Source organism: Musa acuminata, chromosome BXJ1-6 (genome assembly GCF_036884655.1).
Source record: "Musa acuminata AAA Group cultivar baxijiao chromosome BXJ1-6, Cavendish_Baxijiao_AAA, whole genome shotgun sequence".
Taxonomy (NCBI): domain Eukaryota; kingdom Viridiplantae; phylum Streptophyta; class Magnoliopsida; order Zingiberales; family Musaceae; genus Musa; species Musa acuminata.
The window spans coordinates 2,829,809-2,846,261 of record NC_088332.1 but is presented as its reverse complement, the minus strand read 5'-3'; the positions used below and the strand labels follow the sequence as shown (position 1 = coordinate 2,846,261).

Below are 16,453 nucleotides of genomic sequence, written 5' to 3'. Positions count from 1 at the left end.
GTCTACCTCACTCTATTATCTTCTTTTCGTTTCCCCGAAACGAAGAAAACGTTTCCCGGCCCAGATAAAACATTTTACGTAATTCATGAATTAAAAAAACACTTTTTTGGACCTCACGTACTTCTTCCTCTCGGCTCCCTGGCTCCATCTTCTCTCCATCTCCGAGTCCTCCCTCGTATCGGCGTCTTCTTCTGCTACAAGAAAGAGACAGCCCGACGCGATGGCGGCCACCACCTCCTCACGCCCATCGATGCCATGGTGGACAAACTACGCTGTCGTTGGTGAAGTCGTCGACAAGCCCTCGGGCGAGTATGAAGTGCTCTGCAACAACCGCGGGGTGTGCCTTCGTGGAAGCTTATGCGAACATGGGGCTCAGCGAGCTCAATCTCCATGATGCTGATAGGAACGTAGAAGGAAAGCTGGTGCGCAGGAACGATGGAGGAGTTCTCTGTGTTCAGGTGAGAAGGAACAGAGTGCTTACTTCGGCTACGTGCTTTACGATCCAGTGTTAGCTATGATTACTCGTTGCAGGTCACCGAGCTCAAGCGCGCGGGGGGCGGGTGGGGGGGTCGTGGTCGGCCTGGCGTTCGATCACCGCGTCGCCGACGCCTTCTACACCAGCATGTTCCTCGTCGCATGGGCCGAATGCGCACGGCCTAAACCAATCTCCGCCGCTCCTTGCTCCACCCTCGCCGCCCGGCTCGCTATCGCCCCTCCCTAATCAGTAAACTCTACACCACACTTATCATCTCTCCTGACGGTCCATCCCATCACCGCTTCGTTAGCCGCATCTACCGCGTTGCCGCGGCTGATATCAGTCGCATCCAAGCTCTGGCGACTTCGAATCCGGCCAAATCCGGAAAAAGGACTAAGATCGAAGCCTTCACCGCATTCCCGTGGCAGACGGTCGCCGAGGGCATGGGGAACGGCTCCGGCCGGCGCAGGGCCTGCAAGATGAGCGTGGTGGTGGATGAAGTCTTACTTCGGCAACGCCGTGACAATCACCTTCGAGAATCTAAGAATCGCGGATCTCACGTCGATGGAGTTGGGCGAGGTGGCGGAGTTCGTGCACGCGATGATAATGGAGGTGGCCACGCGGGAGCAATTCTTGCAGTTCATCGATTGGGTCGAGGAGCAGCGGCCAGAAGCAGTGAGGTCGAAGATCTACCGGGAGGAGGAGGGCGACGGGGCGGCGGTGAAGGTGTCGTCGGGGATGAGGTTTCGGGTGGAGTAGGCTGGCGTTGGCGTCGTACCACTTCTCGTGGGCGTGAACGTGGGCCCTGTCATGCCCGACGCCGAGCGTGGGAGGGGAAGGGGACCGGGTGGTGTACACGAGGATGCAGAGGTGGCAGGTGGAAGCCGTGGAGGTGGCTGGCAACATGCGATTACTTTGTGGAGCTGCCGCAGGAGGAAGAAGGTCCTTAGCAGGTCTCCGATATTGTATTCATCATCTAATACGGCTTGTTTGGTCCATAAAACTTTTGGTCTTCCCACATTTGCGGTGTAGGTTGACCATTGACTTCATCCGACTCAGCAAAAGTCTACACTTGGCTGGTCAACACACTGCAGCAAACAACCTTGAAACGATATCAATGACGATCAGAACTAAACAGTAAATTCTTCACCCCACTGCAACAGAGACCAGACAAATTATTTATGAGAAGAGAAAAGAGAGAAAACAAATTTCTATTTTTCATCAAGTTGAGACAGCAGCATCATTCCTTTGTTACAATCTGCAACAAAGTTGGGACTGCGGCTGATGCTGATTCACATTCCACCAAAAGCTTCTCATACAGGTAGACCTAACCCCGGTAGTAGCAAATTATTTAGGATTCATTTATCTTGAAAAGAAATACACACAAGTTTCATAAATTCTGTCCAATAAGGAGAACATAGAACTTGATCACAGTTAGTTATTTAACTCAATATTCTATACCTGCTGTAGCACAACACTTGGAACTATATAACCTCCGATAACATATCAAGCAGTAATCATGTCATATAGAATGAACAAAAACACCTAGCCTTAGCCTTGATCTAAGTGACGGGGCAACTGATTTTAGCCATATATGCTGCTTGCCTTGACTGCTAAAAGATCAATCAAGACAATCAGGCAAGGAACATTTTATGTCAATCTGTGAAGAATTCATGGTTATGATTCAGTCAGGGTTAGGCTTGAGAAGACGGTATCAAGCAGTCATGATCTCACTTGCCACTCTGCTTAGAGTCTGATTGCCCTTCTTGTGGCTCAGAACTGAAGCTCCTGCGAGCATTATCATCAGCATGTTGGCTGCTCTCCTTTATCACTAAATCTTCTTTTACTTTTGTTGTCTGCCCAGTCCTCTCCTGCATATAGCAATATCATTTCTGCTGCTTGCAAATTGCAGGCAGAACAACTGGAAGCAAGTGAAGACAAAGTTTAGTACCTTGAGGGAGGCATTTTGAGCAACAAGTTGATCATATTCTTTCCTGATATGATCTACTTCTGCTCTGAGGGCTGTATTCTCCTCCTTCAGAACCTCAACACGCTGAGCCAATTCTTCATACTCTACCTGGAAGTAGAAACTTAAACCAATGGCAGCCACTTACAAACCTGGAGATTACCAGTCTCTCTGGATGCATAATACCTGCTTGCGCAACCTTGATCGACGTGCAGATTCCCTGTTTGACTGCTTTCTTCTCTGCCTTTTGAGTTCTCTTTCATCCTGAATTCATCAAAAACCATATATTTAAACAACACAAATGTCAAAAGGCCAGTTCCATTAACACAAAGTTCAGCATCGTGCAGGAAAAGGAAAGGAGAAATGCAAATAAACTGTAGCATCACTAGCTCTGGAGAATCGGAAAGGCATATGAAGACAAAGGATAAACATAACAAAGGGAGTAAAAGGGAATTTTGAAGGGTGTTTAAGTCATTATATCTTAATTTTAGCAAATAAGTCTTGGATCATCAGAGCAACAAATTAGTAACAAAAGGCAGCAACTTATTTATAATGCAACAAAATGGAATAAAGTACCATTTCTCGGTTAAAGAAAACAAAATACCTTATTCAGAAATGTTATAGTTTTTATGACCCAACGGAATGCTGGATATTTACTTCAAGGTCAGTGAGAACTATCTCTTTGTCTTGAAGAGAAACACAAAAAATGGTTCAATCTTCACTTGTTACATGTCAGCACGAACAGTTATCCGAGTATGTTCATTTAACAGAAATTTATATATGTAAAGCCAACCTACAGCTGGTATAAGAATCCTTAAAAATAGGACATGATATGACAAGGTATAATAATGAAACTATACTTGTCAAACACAATAGCTTTTGCTTTCTCAAGCTTATTCAGAAAAAATGTGTGGTTAAAACCTAATTGTAAGTGATGAATGTTAATTATGCAAGTATGGTTAACTTATTCAACAGGAATAAGCTATCTTTTGCATCACAATGCTCTTGACATGCTGAGGATGAAAATACAAAAGTGCATGTAAGTCTATGAACAAGAAAGATAGTAACACTAAATGGACCATAAGAATTGGCCAATATCTAGTACCTATTAAAATGATATTACTAAATACAGAGCTCTAGAAGTCCTATCATTCATGGGTCAACATCAAGTATCCGTCAAGTGCCCTTGTTTTAATTTCCAATAAATAGGATAATAATCCAAGTATCCAATGCATTGACAAAGAATAGATCCAGTATCTTTATCAATCACGGAATGCATTTAGAGATACTTGTGAAGATCCTCCACTGTCAAACGGGCATCAAAGTTGCAAACACTAATTGCAGATATTATTTATTCAACATCAAATAAAATGTTTATCTAAGCTCAGAACAATAAATATATTACAGTCAAATAACTAGGAGTGAAGCTGAGAAAAAACCTGTAGCCAAATCTCGGATGCAACCTTTTCGTTGCCTCCAACAAGTGTACTGGTAACTGTTGCTCCTGAAGCTACTGTTGCAGGAACCTTCCCATATACTGGAGGGTTTACGGACGGTGTTGGACCAACCCAGTAGTCCAACCCTATATTCAAGTTTGTAGTGGGACCAGCAACTACCCCAGGTAATCCAGCTGCTAAAATAGGCATTACAGGGACTGTCTGATGTGATTTTGTCTGTGTTGATCCAGTAGCAATGCCACTTGTGCCATTCTGGGATGTCTCTGCAAGACACATGGATGATAAGTCATTAATATAAAATTCATTAAATTAACCAGGCAAAAAATTTATAGTGCCTACCATCCAAAGGTTCATGTCTGCCACCTGTCTTTGGTTCCGAGTCCTATACAATTTTCTCACAACATTAATGCTTGATCCACCAAAAGTATAGTTTTCAAACAACATAATATGGAAATTATCTCTATAATATGCAAGCTACATGGACAAACCATAAAAGAGAGCATTTCCACACTTAATCAACTGCTAGCATTTCAACAGAACATGCTTGCCTCAAAATATACTTGTTAATTCAATAGTGAAATTTAAACAGAAATTGGATAGACTTTAATTAGCAAAAAAGAAGGCCGACAGCAGGAAAAAAAATCTCATAGTCAAAATTTGTCAGAGTTTAACAATAAACAATCAGCCAAACATCCTCATAATAAGGGGTTAGCTTAAATAAGTCCTATTTTTCCATCATCTGCTAAGGTTGCTATTCATAACAATTATTGCTAGGTCACAACATCAAGAGTAGCTTTTTGATGTTTTGGGCCCTCTCTCATATGTATAACAAATCAAAGTAATATTAGACCATATTTTAATGACCTAACATGACCTCATTCCAAAGGACCTGATGAATAAGCAAAGACTAAGCTTGTCACTCAAAATTTAATAAAGCATATATTCTTACTCGAAGTAACCTATAAACTGTAACTGTTGCTCCAATTCTGAGCGGCCAATACTTTGAGCAAATGCTGAGGTTGGAGTATGCATGTTATCACATTAAAATAGAAAAATAATTCCCAAAAAAATCTGAATACACAAATTTGATATCTGTAATGAATATACAAATTTGAAGTCCGCAAATATTCTTATTCTAAGTAACCTATAAACTGTAACTGTTGCTCCGATTCTGAGCGGCCAATACTTTCAGCAAATGCTGAGGTTGAAGTCCGCATGTTATCACATTAAAATAGAAAAATAATTCCCAAAAAAATCTGAATACACTAATTTGATATCTGTAATGAATATACACACATTAAATTATAACTGGGCATCAACTGCCAGAATTTGACTCACGAAAATGGGGTCTTCAGAAACGATATTTTGTTCTTCCCACTTTATAACAGTTGATCTTAGAAGATGCCATACAACAATAGCTAACTTAATCTAAGGATACATGTAAACATTTGAAGTTCATTGTAGAAAGTTTATGTTTGACTAATGAAAACAGCTCGAAAAACTACACAAGTTAATAATTACTGTTTCTTAAATGTGCTATTATTTCAAATGACCTTCAGCATTCTGGTGTTTAATAATGCAACATTGTATGTTGCAACTGACAACAGTAGCCATCAGTTAAATTTGCATTAATGTATGGGAAACACAGAATACCTAATACAACACAGGTTCTGTTATGTGGTGACAGCTTATGAATGTACTACCAACAGGAAACTCTAAAATGTACAGTTTATATTATTTTCCATAAACAATTAGGAAAGCAATACAAAGGAAATGACTCACATTCTTAGAGTTAGCATCACTTCCTTCACTTGAGTTTTCACTGCCGCTATCACCACTGGAAACAATCGAATCATATCAATTATAAAAGCAGCACATCACGATAATAATTAACCAGTCCAATATGCCTTTACCTTTGTGAGAAGATTCCATTAACCGCTCCTGATGTTTTATCCAGCTCATTCTTATTCTTTTCTGTTACCATATTCAAACTTCCAAAACTTCCCTTCAATTTTTGAATTGCATTCCTTTCTTTCCCTTCAGATGATCTTGCATCTCCTTCTGTGCTTGCAGGTATGCTTCCCTGTGAGATACAAAAGCATATCACACAACTCACCACCCTTATACTGAGTTCTAGATCACAATAAATTTTATAGTGTGGATTAGCTTGGGAACTCACATGGGCTTCAGCATTGCCATTTGGAGAAGTCATAGCATAAGGACTAAACGGGTGCAAACCCTGCTCACAGATTAAGGAGCATAGCAAGTAATTAGTAACATTTGCAAAGCACTGAAAAAAAAAGTCATGCATTTCAAAAGTAAGAAGTCTTTTGCTTAGTCATGTTCTAAAATGACATACCGGTGGAGTAGATGGATGTGCATATATTCCATGAGGATACATAACATATGGAGGTGGTGGGGTCCCATAAGGTGGCATAAGGTGCTAAAAGGAGAAAAAAGATGATTAAGAATACATTTCACCAGTGTATCATAATTAAGTTACAGCAACATGAGAAACCCACCTGACTTCACTCAAAACCGTCACCACTGTCATCCTTCCATATTCACTCTTAACTTTTTTTAAAAAATTTTAGGTGCTTAAAATTTACACTCAGACTAACCAGGCTAATACCACAAAATCATACTAACTTGGAAGACTCCCACTAGTCAAAATAAAAACATCATAGATGAGAAGCCAAGAATGTTAAAGAAATTCACTAGACATACATAGACATGTAGTTACTGATTTCATTTAAATTACTGAACTTAGCACATGTAGACTAATGCTGGTGATGGGATCGGCATAAGGAGAGGCGTGCTACTTAATGAAAGAAATCAATGTCCCTATTCTGAAGCAGTGTGCAGTAAATAAGCTAACTTCGTGCTAGATTGTTTGTCTTTGTTCATGAATCAATACTCTCAACAGACCTTTTCTCTTCCACGACAGATCTGTCCTCATATGGAATGAGCAAAATTTGGATAAAAATATCTTTTGTCACATTTAAGAGGTTACATTTTCCAATTGCAAATTGTCTCCCCGTATATACAACTAACCCAGCAACCAAGAGTCAGAAAAGTGCATCTGAAATTTGAGAGGAAAAAAAAGAGGCTTTGTTTTTATGTAATAGAAGAAAGCACCTGAGGTCCCCACATGTAGGGATGAGCCTGAGGACTTGATACGATCGGAGAATGGAAGAAGCCATGTGGAGGAATCTGCGAGTATGCCTATTGGTGTCAGATAAAATACAAAGTCATGAGTGCACAAGATCTGTTGGGAGGTTCCCAAATGTCACAATTCACTTAAGCAAGAAAATTCCCATCATCACCTGAAATCCAGACCAGTCAGGACAGAGTGAAGCACTGGGATTGGAGCTTGTGGCCGGTGGCTGCTCCTGAGAAAGGAGAAAAAAACAGAAGAAGTAGATAATTAAACAAATAAAAATCAAAGTCTTAGACTCTTGATTCAAACCAGACCATCGAATAGGATAAAACTTGCAATTGCAAGAGCAGAATAAAGTACCTGCACGGCAGATGTCTTCGGCCCCTTGGAATCCGTCTCGCTGCCTCCCATTGTCTAACTTCTCCTTCTAACTCTACGTAACACTTACTTTGACTCTCCTTTCTTCCTCTCCGTCTTTCCCTCTCAAGCCATCCTATTTCTCACTCGATCAATTCTAAGGAGCAATATTCTCCAATCTAATAACCGAATTGAAAACGTCAACAACTCAAACAACTCAATTCTCAATTTCCCTTCAAATCTCGCTGTAAAACCCTACCTCGTGGATATATATACTAAAATCTTGAACTGAAAAATTCACCGACGAAATTCGAAACGGTAACAAAAACAGATATCTCCCGACAAAAAGCACGATTCTATTGGGAAACACATAAAAAAACGTTCGATCGAGGAGGAGGAACATACTTACATGAAATCGAACACTATCGCAGACGAATCGGGACTTCAAGCTAGATCAGGAACCAAAAACCAGCGTAATTCTCTCTGTCTGGCGAACTGATCTCCGGCGGGGAGGAGAACGAAGAATGACAGAAGAGAAGGGAGGAAGGCAAAGTGGCGGATCCAATGGTATTCCGATGAGAGCAATCTCTCGCAAAGACCACGCGAGCGAGAGAGAGAGAGAGGGGGGAGAGAGAATTGTGTTGTTTGTTATACAACATGTAGTCCGTAGCAGAAGCTAAGGAAACGGGGACGGATACGCTAAGCTTTGGGCTGACATGGGCCGGGCTTCGACTGACTCTACGATATACGACTAATGGACAAAGTGGGACCCATCTCCATGCCACGTTAGCGGTTCATGTGCGTTTCCCACGGCATTAGCACGTTTCTGATTTGACACGTATGCACAGAATATAACAAGCTTCTCAACAGGCCTACATGTCATGACCAAACTATATGCAATTCACATAGATTACGTGCAGAGGATTCATTCATACATACTTGTTATAGTAGAATAAAAAGGCTCACACTTCGTGTTAATTAAGGTCTAAAGCGTAAGCAAACAATGAATGTAGAACACCAATCCAAACGAAGTAATATTGCAACATATGTTTATATCCTTGTCAACGTCTAGTTTTTGCACGTAAGGAAAGAAACCAAGAGATCCTTTCTTTCTTCCTCACCTCTTCCCTCCCCTACAACGGTCCATGTTACCGTTGTAGACCTCCCGATTCAAATCTTTTATACCCCCTCCTCTTCTTCTTCTTCCGCCCACCTCCATTCTTGCGTCTCCATCTTCCTTTCCAAGACTTGGAAGCTTCGTAGTTGTCGCAGGCAATGGAAACCCCATCATCCACGGGAAGGAACACAAGATCTCAGGCCGCCGCCGAATGCACTGTCGCAAGCAAGCAAGAGGAGTCGCACTCGAGATCGAGAAACGGAGAGGAACGGGCGGGGCTTATTGACGTCACCAACGACTCGCCCGTCGTCGGGCTCGCCGCTGGGCGGCTACTGGTGGAGAAGACGGCCTCGTCGTCGTCGGTCGAGAGCCGGGTTCCAGCGAGTAGGACCCCCGTGTCGGGCGAGGAGGTGCTCCGTGGCCAGGTGCGGACGCTGCTGCAGAAGGTTGAGGAAGACGCTGAGCTTGTCGATAAGCTGCCAGTGGGGCATCCGACGCCGCTGTTCTCCTCCATCTTGGACCTCGCTAGATCTCCGATGCGGCTTCTCGCCCCGACGCCGGCCAATACGCCGCAGATACCCGACCTGACCGGCTCGAAGGAAGGCTTTGCTTCCGTGGGGTTCGCATCGCCTTGTGTTTGTCCAGAACAAGACGACCATCTAAAGGTATCCTGAGAAGAGCTCGCCTCTTCCTTTGCACGGAGTTCCCTCCGCTATCTCTTCCTTCGATACATCTTAATCATCGTTTAGTTCCATGTTTGGCCATGGGTTTTCACGTCCTTTGATCTATCATATATTGTTGTGCGTGCAGTTCGTTCAGGTTGTGGCGGCTTTCCGCGCAGAGGAACGCCTCGGTCCTCAAGAACTCCTCATCAACCGGACGCTGACGTTCGACTCCCCTGAGAAATCGGGCGACGAGGAGGAGGAGGAGTTGGATGGCTTGTGCGACGGTCTGAAGAAGATGCGGGTGCAGGATGTGAAGCATAGATTGGCTGAATTCACAGGGAAGCACACGAGGTTCATCTACAATAGCGACGACGAGATCGAAGGAGAAGAGGAAGTGATGGCTGCTTCGCCGAACGTGTTGGTGTTGAAGGGGCTGCCTACGCCGGAGGGGAAGCACCTCCGCTTCCAGGAGGAAGACGAAGAAGACTAAGCTCGAATCTGCCATAATTGGACAGAGAACGGGTGCAATTTCTATCGGATAGCATCATCTATTCAAGAAACAGAGAACGCTTTATATGTTCTTTACTATATCTAAAATTCTATCAATTAGATTTTTAATAAAGTTTACAAATTAATTAATACCTCTATTTTCTTTTGTTGGTGAATTTTTATGCCATGGCCGAGAAGTCACCGTGGCTTGATCCAATCCCCGATGCGCAAAGCCACCCACATAGACACTCAGTGAAGAGGGAGAGCGTTGGGTCAAGTCGGGTTCGAGCCTCATTGGGCTTGCCTCTCTCTTGACGAGCGACTTGCCTCTCTATTGTTGAACTCATGCAAACAGGTCAAGGTCTGGAGGGGGATTTCTCGACCGAGCACGACCTTCCCTCTTGGCAAGCAACTTGTCTCATCGGGTGCGCCTATCTTTCTTGGCAAGTGACTTGCCTCTCCATCACGGGGCTCCTGCAAACCGATCGAGATCGAGAGGGAGATTTCTCAACTTAACCATTCCAAAGCTTAAATTAGCTTTTGGTGGAATGAGAGAAAAATAATTGAGTATTCGAAAAAAGCCTCCCTTGTACTAACCAAGCGATGGATTTTTATATTTGCACATGGGAGTTGGTCATACCTAATTAATTAATAACCGTTGATCCTTTTAAGTGGTGAACCCATATCCTCCATGCAAACACTCGTCGACCTGCATGGATCGACACCGAACGATGTCACCCTAAGCTTTGCAGGGAAGCTTCGTACTTGACGACTCTATCTTGAGTTTTGTAGGGCAGTTTTGTACTCGACAACATCGTCCTGAGTTTTGCAAGGTAGCTTCGTACCTGACAATGTCATCTCAAGCTTTCTACGGGTAGCTTCGTACCCAATGACATCATCTCAAACTTTTCGAAGGAAGTTTGTACCCGACGTTACACCTTGCATGGTATTGTACGACACGAGAGGATGGTCGTTTTGTCCGAGGTGTCACACCGACGTGATCCGCCACATCGATTTTGAAGCTCCATGTTGGTGCTATCGTGGCTGTGAAATTGCTATCAAATTATGTCATATCATTTTCCTATAATACTAGCGACACTATATACAGTATATTTATTAGATCTCAAGAACGTGATAATTAAGATCACAACAAAAATGTATTGTCTCGTGAGTTTTTTATTTTATTTTATTATTTATTTATTTGTTTTTAAGCTCCAATGTGCAATTATTAGCAGTACTTTGCGTGGCCAAAATGCAATGAGCACCCAAACTAATCGGGATTCCAAATTTGTGGGGCGGCAAAAAATTTCCTACGAAGATTCCAAATGCATAGCATTCTGCTGCCATTGCACCGATCGAGCAGCACTTGTCCTTCGTGCGACAAATCAGACAGCGTATGGGAAATGAACCCGGTAGCACGGCCATTTCGAAGCGGGGTCCATCCGGCAGCCATGCGGGACCCAGTTAATTAGCCAACGTAAGGCTGCCGATTATCTATTCTTTGTCTGGGCCAAGACAGATGAGCCAGTATTTCTTTTTCCCTTTTATATAAGAATAAATGGGAAGATATTTTTGGTGGCAGCGAAACGACCACCGCTGTCGCCGCTTCGTATTCCGACCACCCGAACACGAACCACAGCGCTACCAGATGGCCGCCCTCCTGCCTTCCTCGCTCCCAACCTTCTCCTCCGCCGCTCCTCAGAAGTCGAACAGACCGCATCGACTTCTATCCAAGACCCTCGCCCTCCCCTCCCTCTCCTGCTCCTCCGCTGCCATTAAAATCCATAGATCGTCCTCCTTCGCTGCCGCTTCCGCCGTCCCAGGCGAAGACCGTGAACCGAGAATCGCCGACGAGTGGGGGGAGAAGTTCGAACCAGATGCCGAGCCGCCGTCGGCGCCGGATCCCCCCAAAGACGAGGACGAATGGGGCACCGAACCGGGGGCCTCGGCGTCCTTCGCGGCGGGCATCACCGACGAGTGGGGAGAGAAGGCGGAGCCGGAGGTCGAGGCGCCGTCGCCGGCGGATCCTCCCGTGGATGAAGACGAATGGGGGCGAGAGCCCGGGGGAGCAGGGAATTTGTCGGGAAATGGAACCCCGACTCCTTCCGAGGATAACCTTGGGGACTTGAAGCGGTGCCTTGTGGACTCGTTGTATGGGACGGAGTTGGGGTTTAGGGCATCGGTCGAAGATAGGGCCGATATCTCGGAGCTGGTCAACCAGCTGGAGGCAGCAAATCCCACTCCAGCGCCGACGGAGGCCCCCGAGCTTCTTGATGGCAATTGGATTCTACTGTGAGTTGTTTGGATTTTTCTCTCCCTTCTTTTCCTGTTCCTTAGGGATTCAGATTCGTCAGTTCTCGTTGGGGCTAAGAAAATGACGGTAATTTAAATTCGCATAACAATACATTGCACAGTAATTGGTATGTCCAGTTCTTGATTATAGTTGTTTTCTTCTCGCGAAATATTCCTGGTCACCAAGAAAATAGACATTAGGGACCTGCGTCAATCGGACTGTTCAAGGTTGAACATGGGTTTGCATTTCAATATGTTAAATTTATGGCCTGTAGAGGAAACGAAGATGGAATTGTGGTTACTGTAACCTGTAGATATTGGCATGATTCTCTACTTTTTCTGTCTACCAGAAGAGGTTCTTTCATTTAATTTGAGTCATCCTTAGTACATGATGTAGGATAATCTTGAAGGTTCCTTTGAGATTCCTAAAGATGAATATGCAACTTGCTGAGTACAAATATGAGCTGTAGAAAGATTAAAGCTTAGCAACTACACTAAGCATAGTTAACTGTCAGCACTCAATTACCAGAGTTCTATGATCCATATCAATCAACAATTTCATGATGTAACAAAGGAGAGGATATGAAAGAAACATGCTATTTTAGGCAGGAAAATGACTATGAGATCAAGTAGCTGTTGTGAACCCTGAAGGGTAGGTGCTGCATGTCCTCTAAATAATTTGCTACAATGATGAAGTTTCCGTTGGGTCATTACACTGAATCCGTCTCAACTTTTATGAGATATATATTCTGTTGCATATTAACAGCAGAGGCCACCTCTTTGCTACGAAATTTATGTTATTTCAACAAAATAATTGTCTCAATATTGAAAGAATCACGGCATTATATATAAGGCTTCATGTTGTGTGTGCTATTTTAGCTAATTAGAGGTTGTCTTTTACTTGCTCTAGGTACACAGCATCTTCTGAGCTATTACCTCTTTTAGCAGTGGGGACAACACCATTGTTGAAAATTAAAAGGATATCTCAAGCTATTGACTGCAAGACTATGGAAATTGTGAATGCTACAACTCTTTCCAGCCCTTTTGCCAATTTTGCTTTTAGTGTTTCTGCTTCCTTCGGAGTTCGAAGTTCATCCAGAATCCAGGTATCCTCATATTAGTCACAAGTGATTTCTGATTATGTTTTTTTCTTCCCTTCAAGTAACTAGTAGTGCTCTTATCAAACACAGTTTAGACATACATAGTATATTTGATTTAGTTGGAGAAACACTTACTGTTCAGTTAGTGACACTAATACAGAGAAGAGCAACTGCACTTGTTGAGTTTGCATATATGTCTGTGTTAAATAGGAAATGCTTTTAGTGTTTGGATTCTTGAAACAATGGATTGAGGAATGACTTTGGAATGTGATTTTCTTTTTACTATGTTGAATCCCATGTTTTATCCAGAATACTGGTATCCTCATTTTAGTCACAAGTGAATTCTCATTATGCTTTTTTTCCCTTCAAGTAACTAGTATTTCTCTTAAAAATCACAACATAGACATATTGTACATATTTGTTTTAGTTGGAGAAACACATACTGGTCAATTGTTAATACTATTCCAGAGAAGGGCAAACTGCACCTGTAGTTGTTGGAATTGCTGTTAATGTTCAATTCTTGAAAAAATGGATTAAGGAATATGTTTGTAACCTTTTCATGATTTCATGGTTTGAGAAACTGTACCAAATTAATTTTAAATTGAAATTTTGCTCCATGTATCAACTTTAGAGCAAGGAATCCTTTGGGGAATCTTGATGCCTCTCGGAAGGATAAGTGTTCTTTTGATGAACTGAATTTTGAAATTGTGGAAACTACAGTTCAAGCAATTATGAAAAAAAAATATTTCCAGTTAAGATGGTTTTCTGACTTGATTGATGAATCTCTTCTTGAAATTATTGTTTCATGTGTCCATGTTGGTGATGGGAATAACTCCATGGGAAACCTCTTCATGATGATTTCCTGTATATCAACTAGGAAAATTAATTCTAACCGGACAGGTTCTTGTGTATTGATTATTTCGAATCCTCTCTAATATGTTCAGTTTGATCTAAATTTGATCAGGCAGCTTGAGCATTTGTTTTTCTTCTGATCTTCTAAAGCATTTCTCTGATTTTTACTGGTGATTGAACCACTAAGTGGTGTTGAAGTTTCAACAAGTAGAGACTACTCAGGAAGCACTTTGATGCTTCACAATGATATATGTGTAGTTTTAAAGAGGAGGAGGATATATCGTCCACCATCCATGACGCACCCATATAAAAGCTTCCATACAATATATTGTTTAAATGTTGCAACTGCCAACTGTGTGTCTTTTTCTCCTTTCGGTAACTTGATCGGCTTTTCTGCTGTTTTTTTTTTCACAAAGGTTAAGTTGTGGTAGCGAAATTTGCTTTTTTTTTTCACAAGGAAGCTCAAGCTTGTTCATGCCGGTGCAGGTCCAGTTCAAGGAAGGAACTTTTCAGCCTCCGGAGATATCATCAACACTGGATCTGCCGGAGAAGTTTGATATCTTTGGGCAGAGTATCAACCTGAAACCTGTTCAGCAGACGCTGAACCCAGTACAAGAGGCTGTTGCAAACGTCACTCGTTCCATCTCTGGCCAGCCACCTCTCAAAGTCCCTCTGCCTGGAAATAGAGCTGAGTCCTGGCTTCTGATAACATACCTCGACGAGGATTTCAGGATCTCAAGAGGTGACGGTGGTTTGTTTGTTCTTGCAAAGGAAGGAAGCCCTTTATTAGATCAGCTGTGATAAAGCTGATTGGGAATATCAACTGTATCCAACCAAATCTTTAGCCAATCTTCCTGTTCTTTTTGACTGATCTATACCTAATTATATTTTCTGTGAAGCGGGATTGCATCACTCCCATGAACGCTATTCCATGATTTCCATCCATACACGAGATGCAAACGATCATCATATGAACTGATCAATTTTGATTCATCATGGATGTTACATCACATTATTCTGGGGTACAATGAGCTCTTGACTGCAATTCTGCTGAATAATCGATATAATGAATCTCATGTTTTGATTCATATTTAGGTTGCAGGTGTGATGGTCATCATGTATCGAATAAACTCTTGTGGATTTTTCAGCAACTGTTAGGTATGTTTGGCTGAAATGATGTATCATCAGCATCAAATCTATAGTGGTGCTCCAATATCTAAATAGATCAGGCTGTTCTCATGTGAGGGACTGCTTCAGTGTCTAATTAGTTTCTTGCAGAACAAAAGAAGTAACTAAGGATCAAATCTGCTAACATAGATGTAAGAAGCCAATCGACATGAGTTCCAATTTGGACCAAGAGGAAGGAAAAAGTCCTCACAACCTGAGTAATCCCTGTATATATTGGTAATATAGTCACAAGCACTCGTGCTTCTCATAATAAAAATGACTGACCTATTGCCTTCAGTTGCCAACAGAGGCTCCTAAGATTCAAGTGCATCATTAGCAGGAACTTAAATTTGGCAATCCATTGACATCATGCACAGTTTTGGGTTGAAAAGAGGCAAGTGTTGGAACAAAAATGAAACTCAATACTGGATATTATCATGTTTCATTCTGAAGGACTCGAGGAACTTCTCAGCACTATCTCTACTTTGAACATGGAACTTGACTTTAATGAGAGCATGAGGTGTTGAACTTAACAAGTCCTGGAACTCTCATCCCCTACTTAATTCAAGGTTCATGTGTTGGGTATGAAACATTTAAACAGCTCACATGTGATCTCAAGAGTTTTAACAGTATAATATAACACAACAACACGATCATCTCCAAATTTGACTCGCACAATTCTGAATAGTTTTTAGCACTTCAGTAGCAGGATAATAAACTTACAAACAGGCATAGCATGGTTTTCAAGCAGCTTCCAGTCCAAAGCTAGAATTCAAGATAATAGAAAACCAGAAATGATGTTGCTACATACATATACATGATTTTCTCTGAGTCGAATTACCTTTGATGTAGCTCAATGCAAAACATAAAGGAATTTGTGTTGCATGTCCAGAGTTATACATATGCGCACACAGTAGCAAGAACTCAATGAACTGTGTGTGACAAGAATGCAGAGGCCATCTTGCAGTTTGCTCATCCAGTAAAACTCAAGTTTGAATTTTCAGCACCAAATGCAATAGACCAAGCAACCAATAGCAGAAAGGCCGTAACATCACAAAGGACTAATCTGTGTGTCAAATGAAAGATTGAGGAGTAGTCTGAATTAAAGATAAAAACATTCATTACTCGGAACATAAGCAAACTAAAAATAAATCATTTAGCTAAGACAACAACACTGATCCTTCGACAAGGACAACAGATCTGTTCGGATCTTAAACATGCGACCCTGATATCGGGAAACTCAACCAGAGTTGAGCGACCATGGTTGTGAACAAACAAGACTATATATATATCCATGCAGTGTGAACAAGCAAGACCAAGGCAAAGTAGCACAGCGACGCATGCCGATTGACCGAC

General features: G+C 42.2%; 3 protein-coding genes and 1 pseudogene across 7 annotated transcripts; 3 read left to right on the top strand and 1 right to left on the bottom strand.

Annotated features, from left to right (window-relative positions):
* Positions 1-220: 220 nt before the first annotated feature.
* LOC135677935 (coniferyl alcohol acyltransferase-like) lies at positions 221-1,425 on the top strand (annotated as a pseudogene).
* A 387-nt stretch (positions 1,426-1,812) lies between these two features.
* LOC135582771 (bZIP transcription factor 1-B-like) lies at positions 1,813-8,060 on the bottom strand. Of its 5 annotated transcripts, none has more exons than XM_065185950.1 (13): positions 7,821-8,060; positions 7,419-7,594; positions 7,225-7,290; positions 7,037-7,123; positions 6,258-6,341; positions 6,078-6,137; positions 5,812-5,981; positions 5,681-5,735; positions 4,238-4,280; positions 3,881-4,161; positions 2,628-2,705; positions 2,427-2,552; positions 1,813-2,346 (listed from the first exon to the last, which is right to left on the bottom strand). In XM_065185950.1, exons 2-13 carry the CDS (start codon positions 7,467-7,469, stop codon positions 2,206-2,208), a joined length of 1,242 nt encoding a protein of 413 aa, XP_065042022.1. In that variant the 5' UTR covers positions 7,470-7,594; positions 7,821-8,060; the 3' UTR covers positions 1,813-2,205. The 5 variants fall into 5 exon arrangements, 4 of the variants coding, with proteins under 4 accessions (XP_065042022.1, XP_065042021.1, XP_065042024.1 ...); XM_065185949.1 differs by having other exon boundaries at positions 7,825-8,060; XM_065185952.1 differs by having other exon boundaries at positions 7,037-7,111; positions 7,825-8,060.
* A 574-nt stretch (positions 8,061-8,634) lies between these two features.
* On the top strand, positions 8,635-9,836 carry LOC103986748 (uncharacterized). Its single transcript, XM_009404842.3, has 2 exons — positions 8,635-9,197; positions 9,343-9,836. Exons 1-2 carry the CDS (start codon positions 8,691-8,693, stop codon positions 9,685-9,687), a joined length of 852 nt encoding a protein of 283 aa, XP_009403117.2. The 5' UTR covers positions 8,635-8,690; the 3' UTR covers positions 9,688-9,836.
* A 1,418-nt stretch (positions 9,837-11,254) lies between these two features.
* LOC135675617 (probable plastid-lipid-associated protein 3, chloroplastic) lies at positions 11,255-14,942 on the top strand. Its single transcript, XM_065185946.1, has 3 exons — positions 11,255-11,978; positions 12,889-13,084; positions 14,417-14,942. The coding sequence occupies exons 1-3, from the start codon at positions 11,335-11,337 to the stop codon at positions 14,729-14,731; spliced, it is 1,155 nt and encodes a 384-aa protein (XP_065042018.1). The 5' UTR covers positions 11,255-11,334; the 3' UTR covers positions 14,732-14,942.
* Positions 14,943-16,453: the final 1,511 nt, after the last annotated feature.

Excerpts from the sequence above, each read along its gene's own strand:
- LOC135582771 (XM_065185950.1), bottom strand. The coding sequence starts at position 7,469 with ATGGGAGGCAGCGAGACGGATTCCAAGGGGCCGAAGACATCTGCCGTG. Across the intron at positions 4,281-5,680 it reads GTGATGCTAACTCTAAGAAT|GACTCGGAACCAAAGACAGG; the intron begins GTGAGTCATTTC and ends AAAATTGTATAG. Across the intron at positions 2,706-3,880 it reads CATCCGAGATTTGGCTACAG|GATGAAAGAGAACTCAAAAG; the intron begins GTTTTTTCTCAG and ends TGATGAATTCAG.
- LOC103986748 (XM_009404842.3), top strand. The coding sequence starts at position 8,691 with ATGGAAACCCCATCATCCACGGGAAGGAACACAAGATCTCAGGCCGCC. Across the intron at positions 9,198-9,342 it reads AACAAGACGACCATCTAAAG|TTCGTTCAGGTTGTGGCGGC; the intron begins GTATCCTGAGAA and ends TTGTGCGTGCAG.
- LOC135675617 (XM_065185946.1), top strand. The coding sequence starts at position 11,335 with ATGGCCGCCCTCCTGCCTTCCTCGCTCCCAACCTTCTCCTCCGCCGCT. Across the intron at positions 11,979-12,888 it reads GATGGCAATTGGATTCTACT|GTACACAGCATCTTCTGAGC; the intron begins GTGAGTTGTTTG and ends TACTTGCTCTAG. Across the intron at positions 13,085-14,416 it reads GAAGTTCATCCAGAATCCAG|GTCCAGTTCAAGGAAGGAAC; the intron begins GTATCCTCATAT and ends ATGCCGGTGCAG.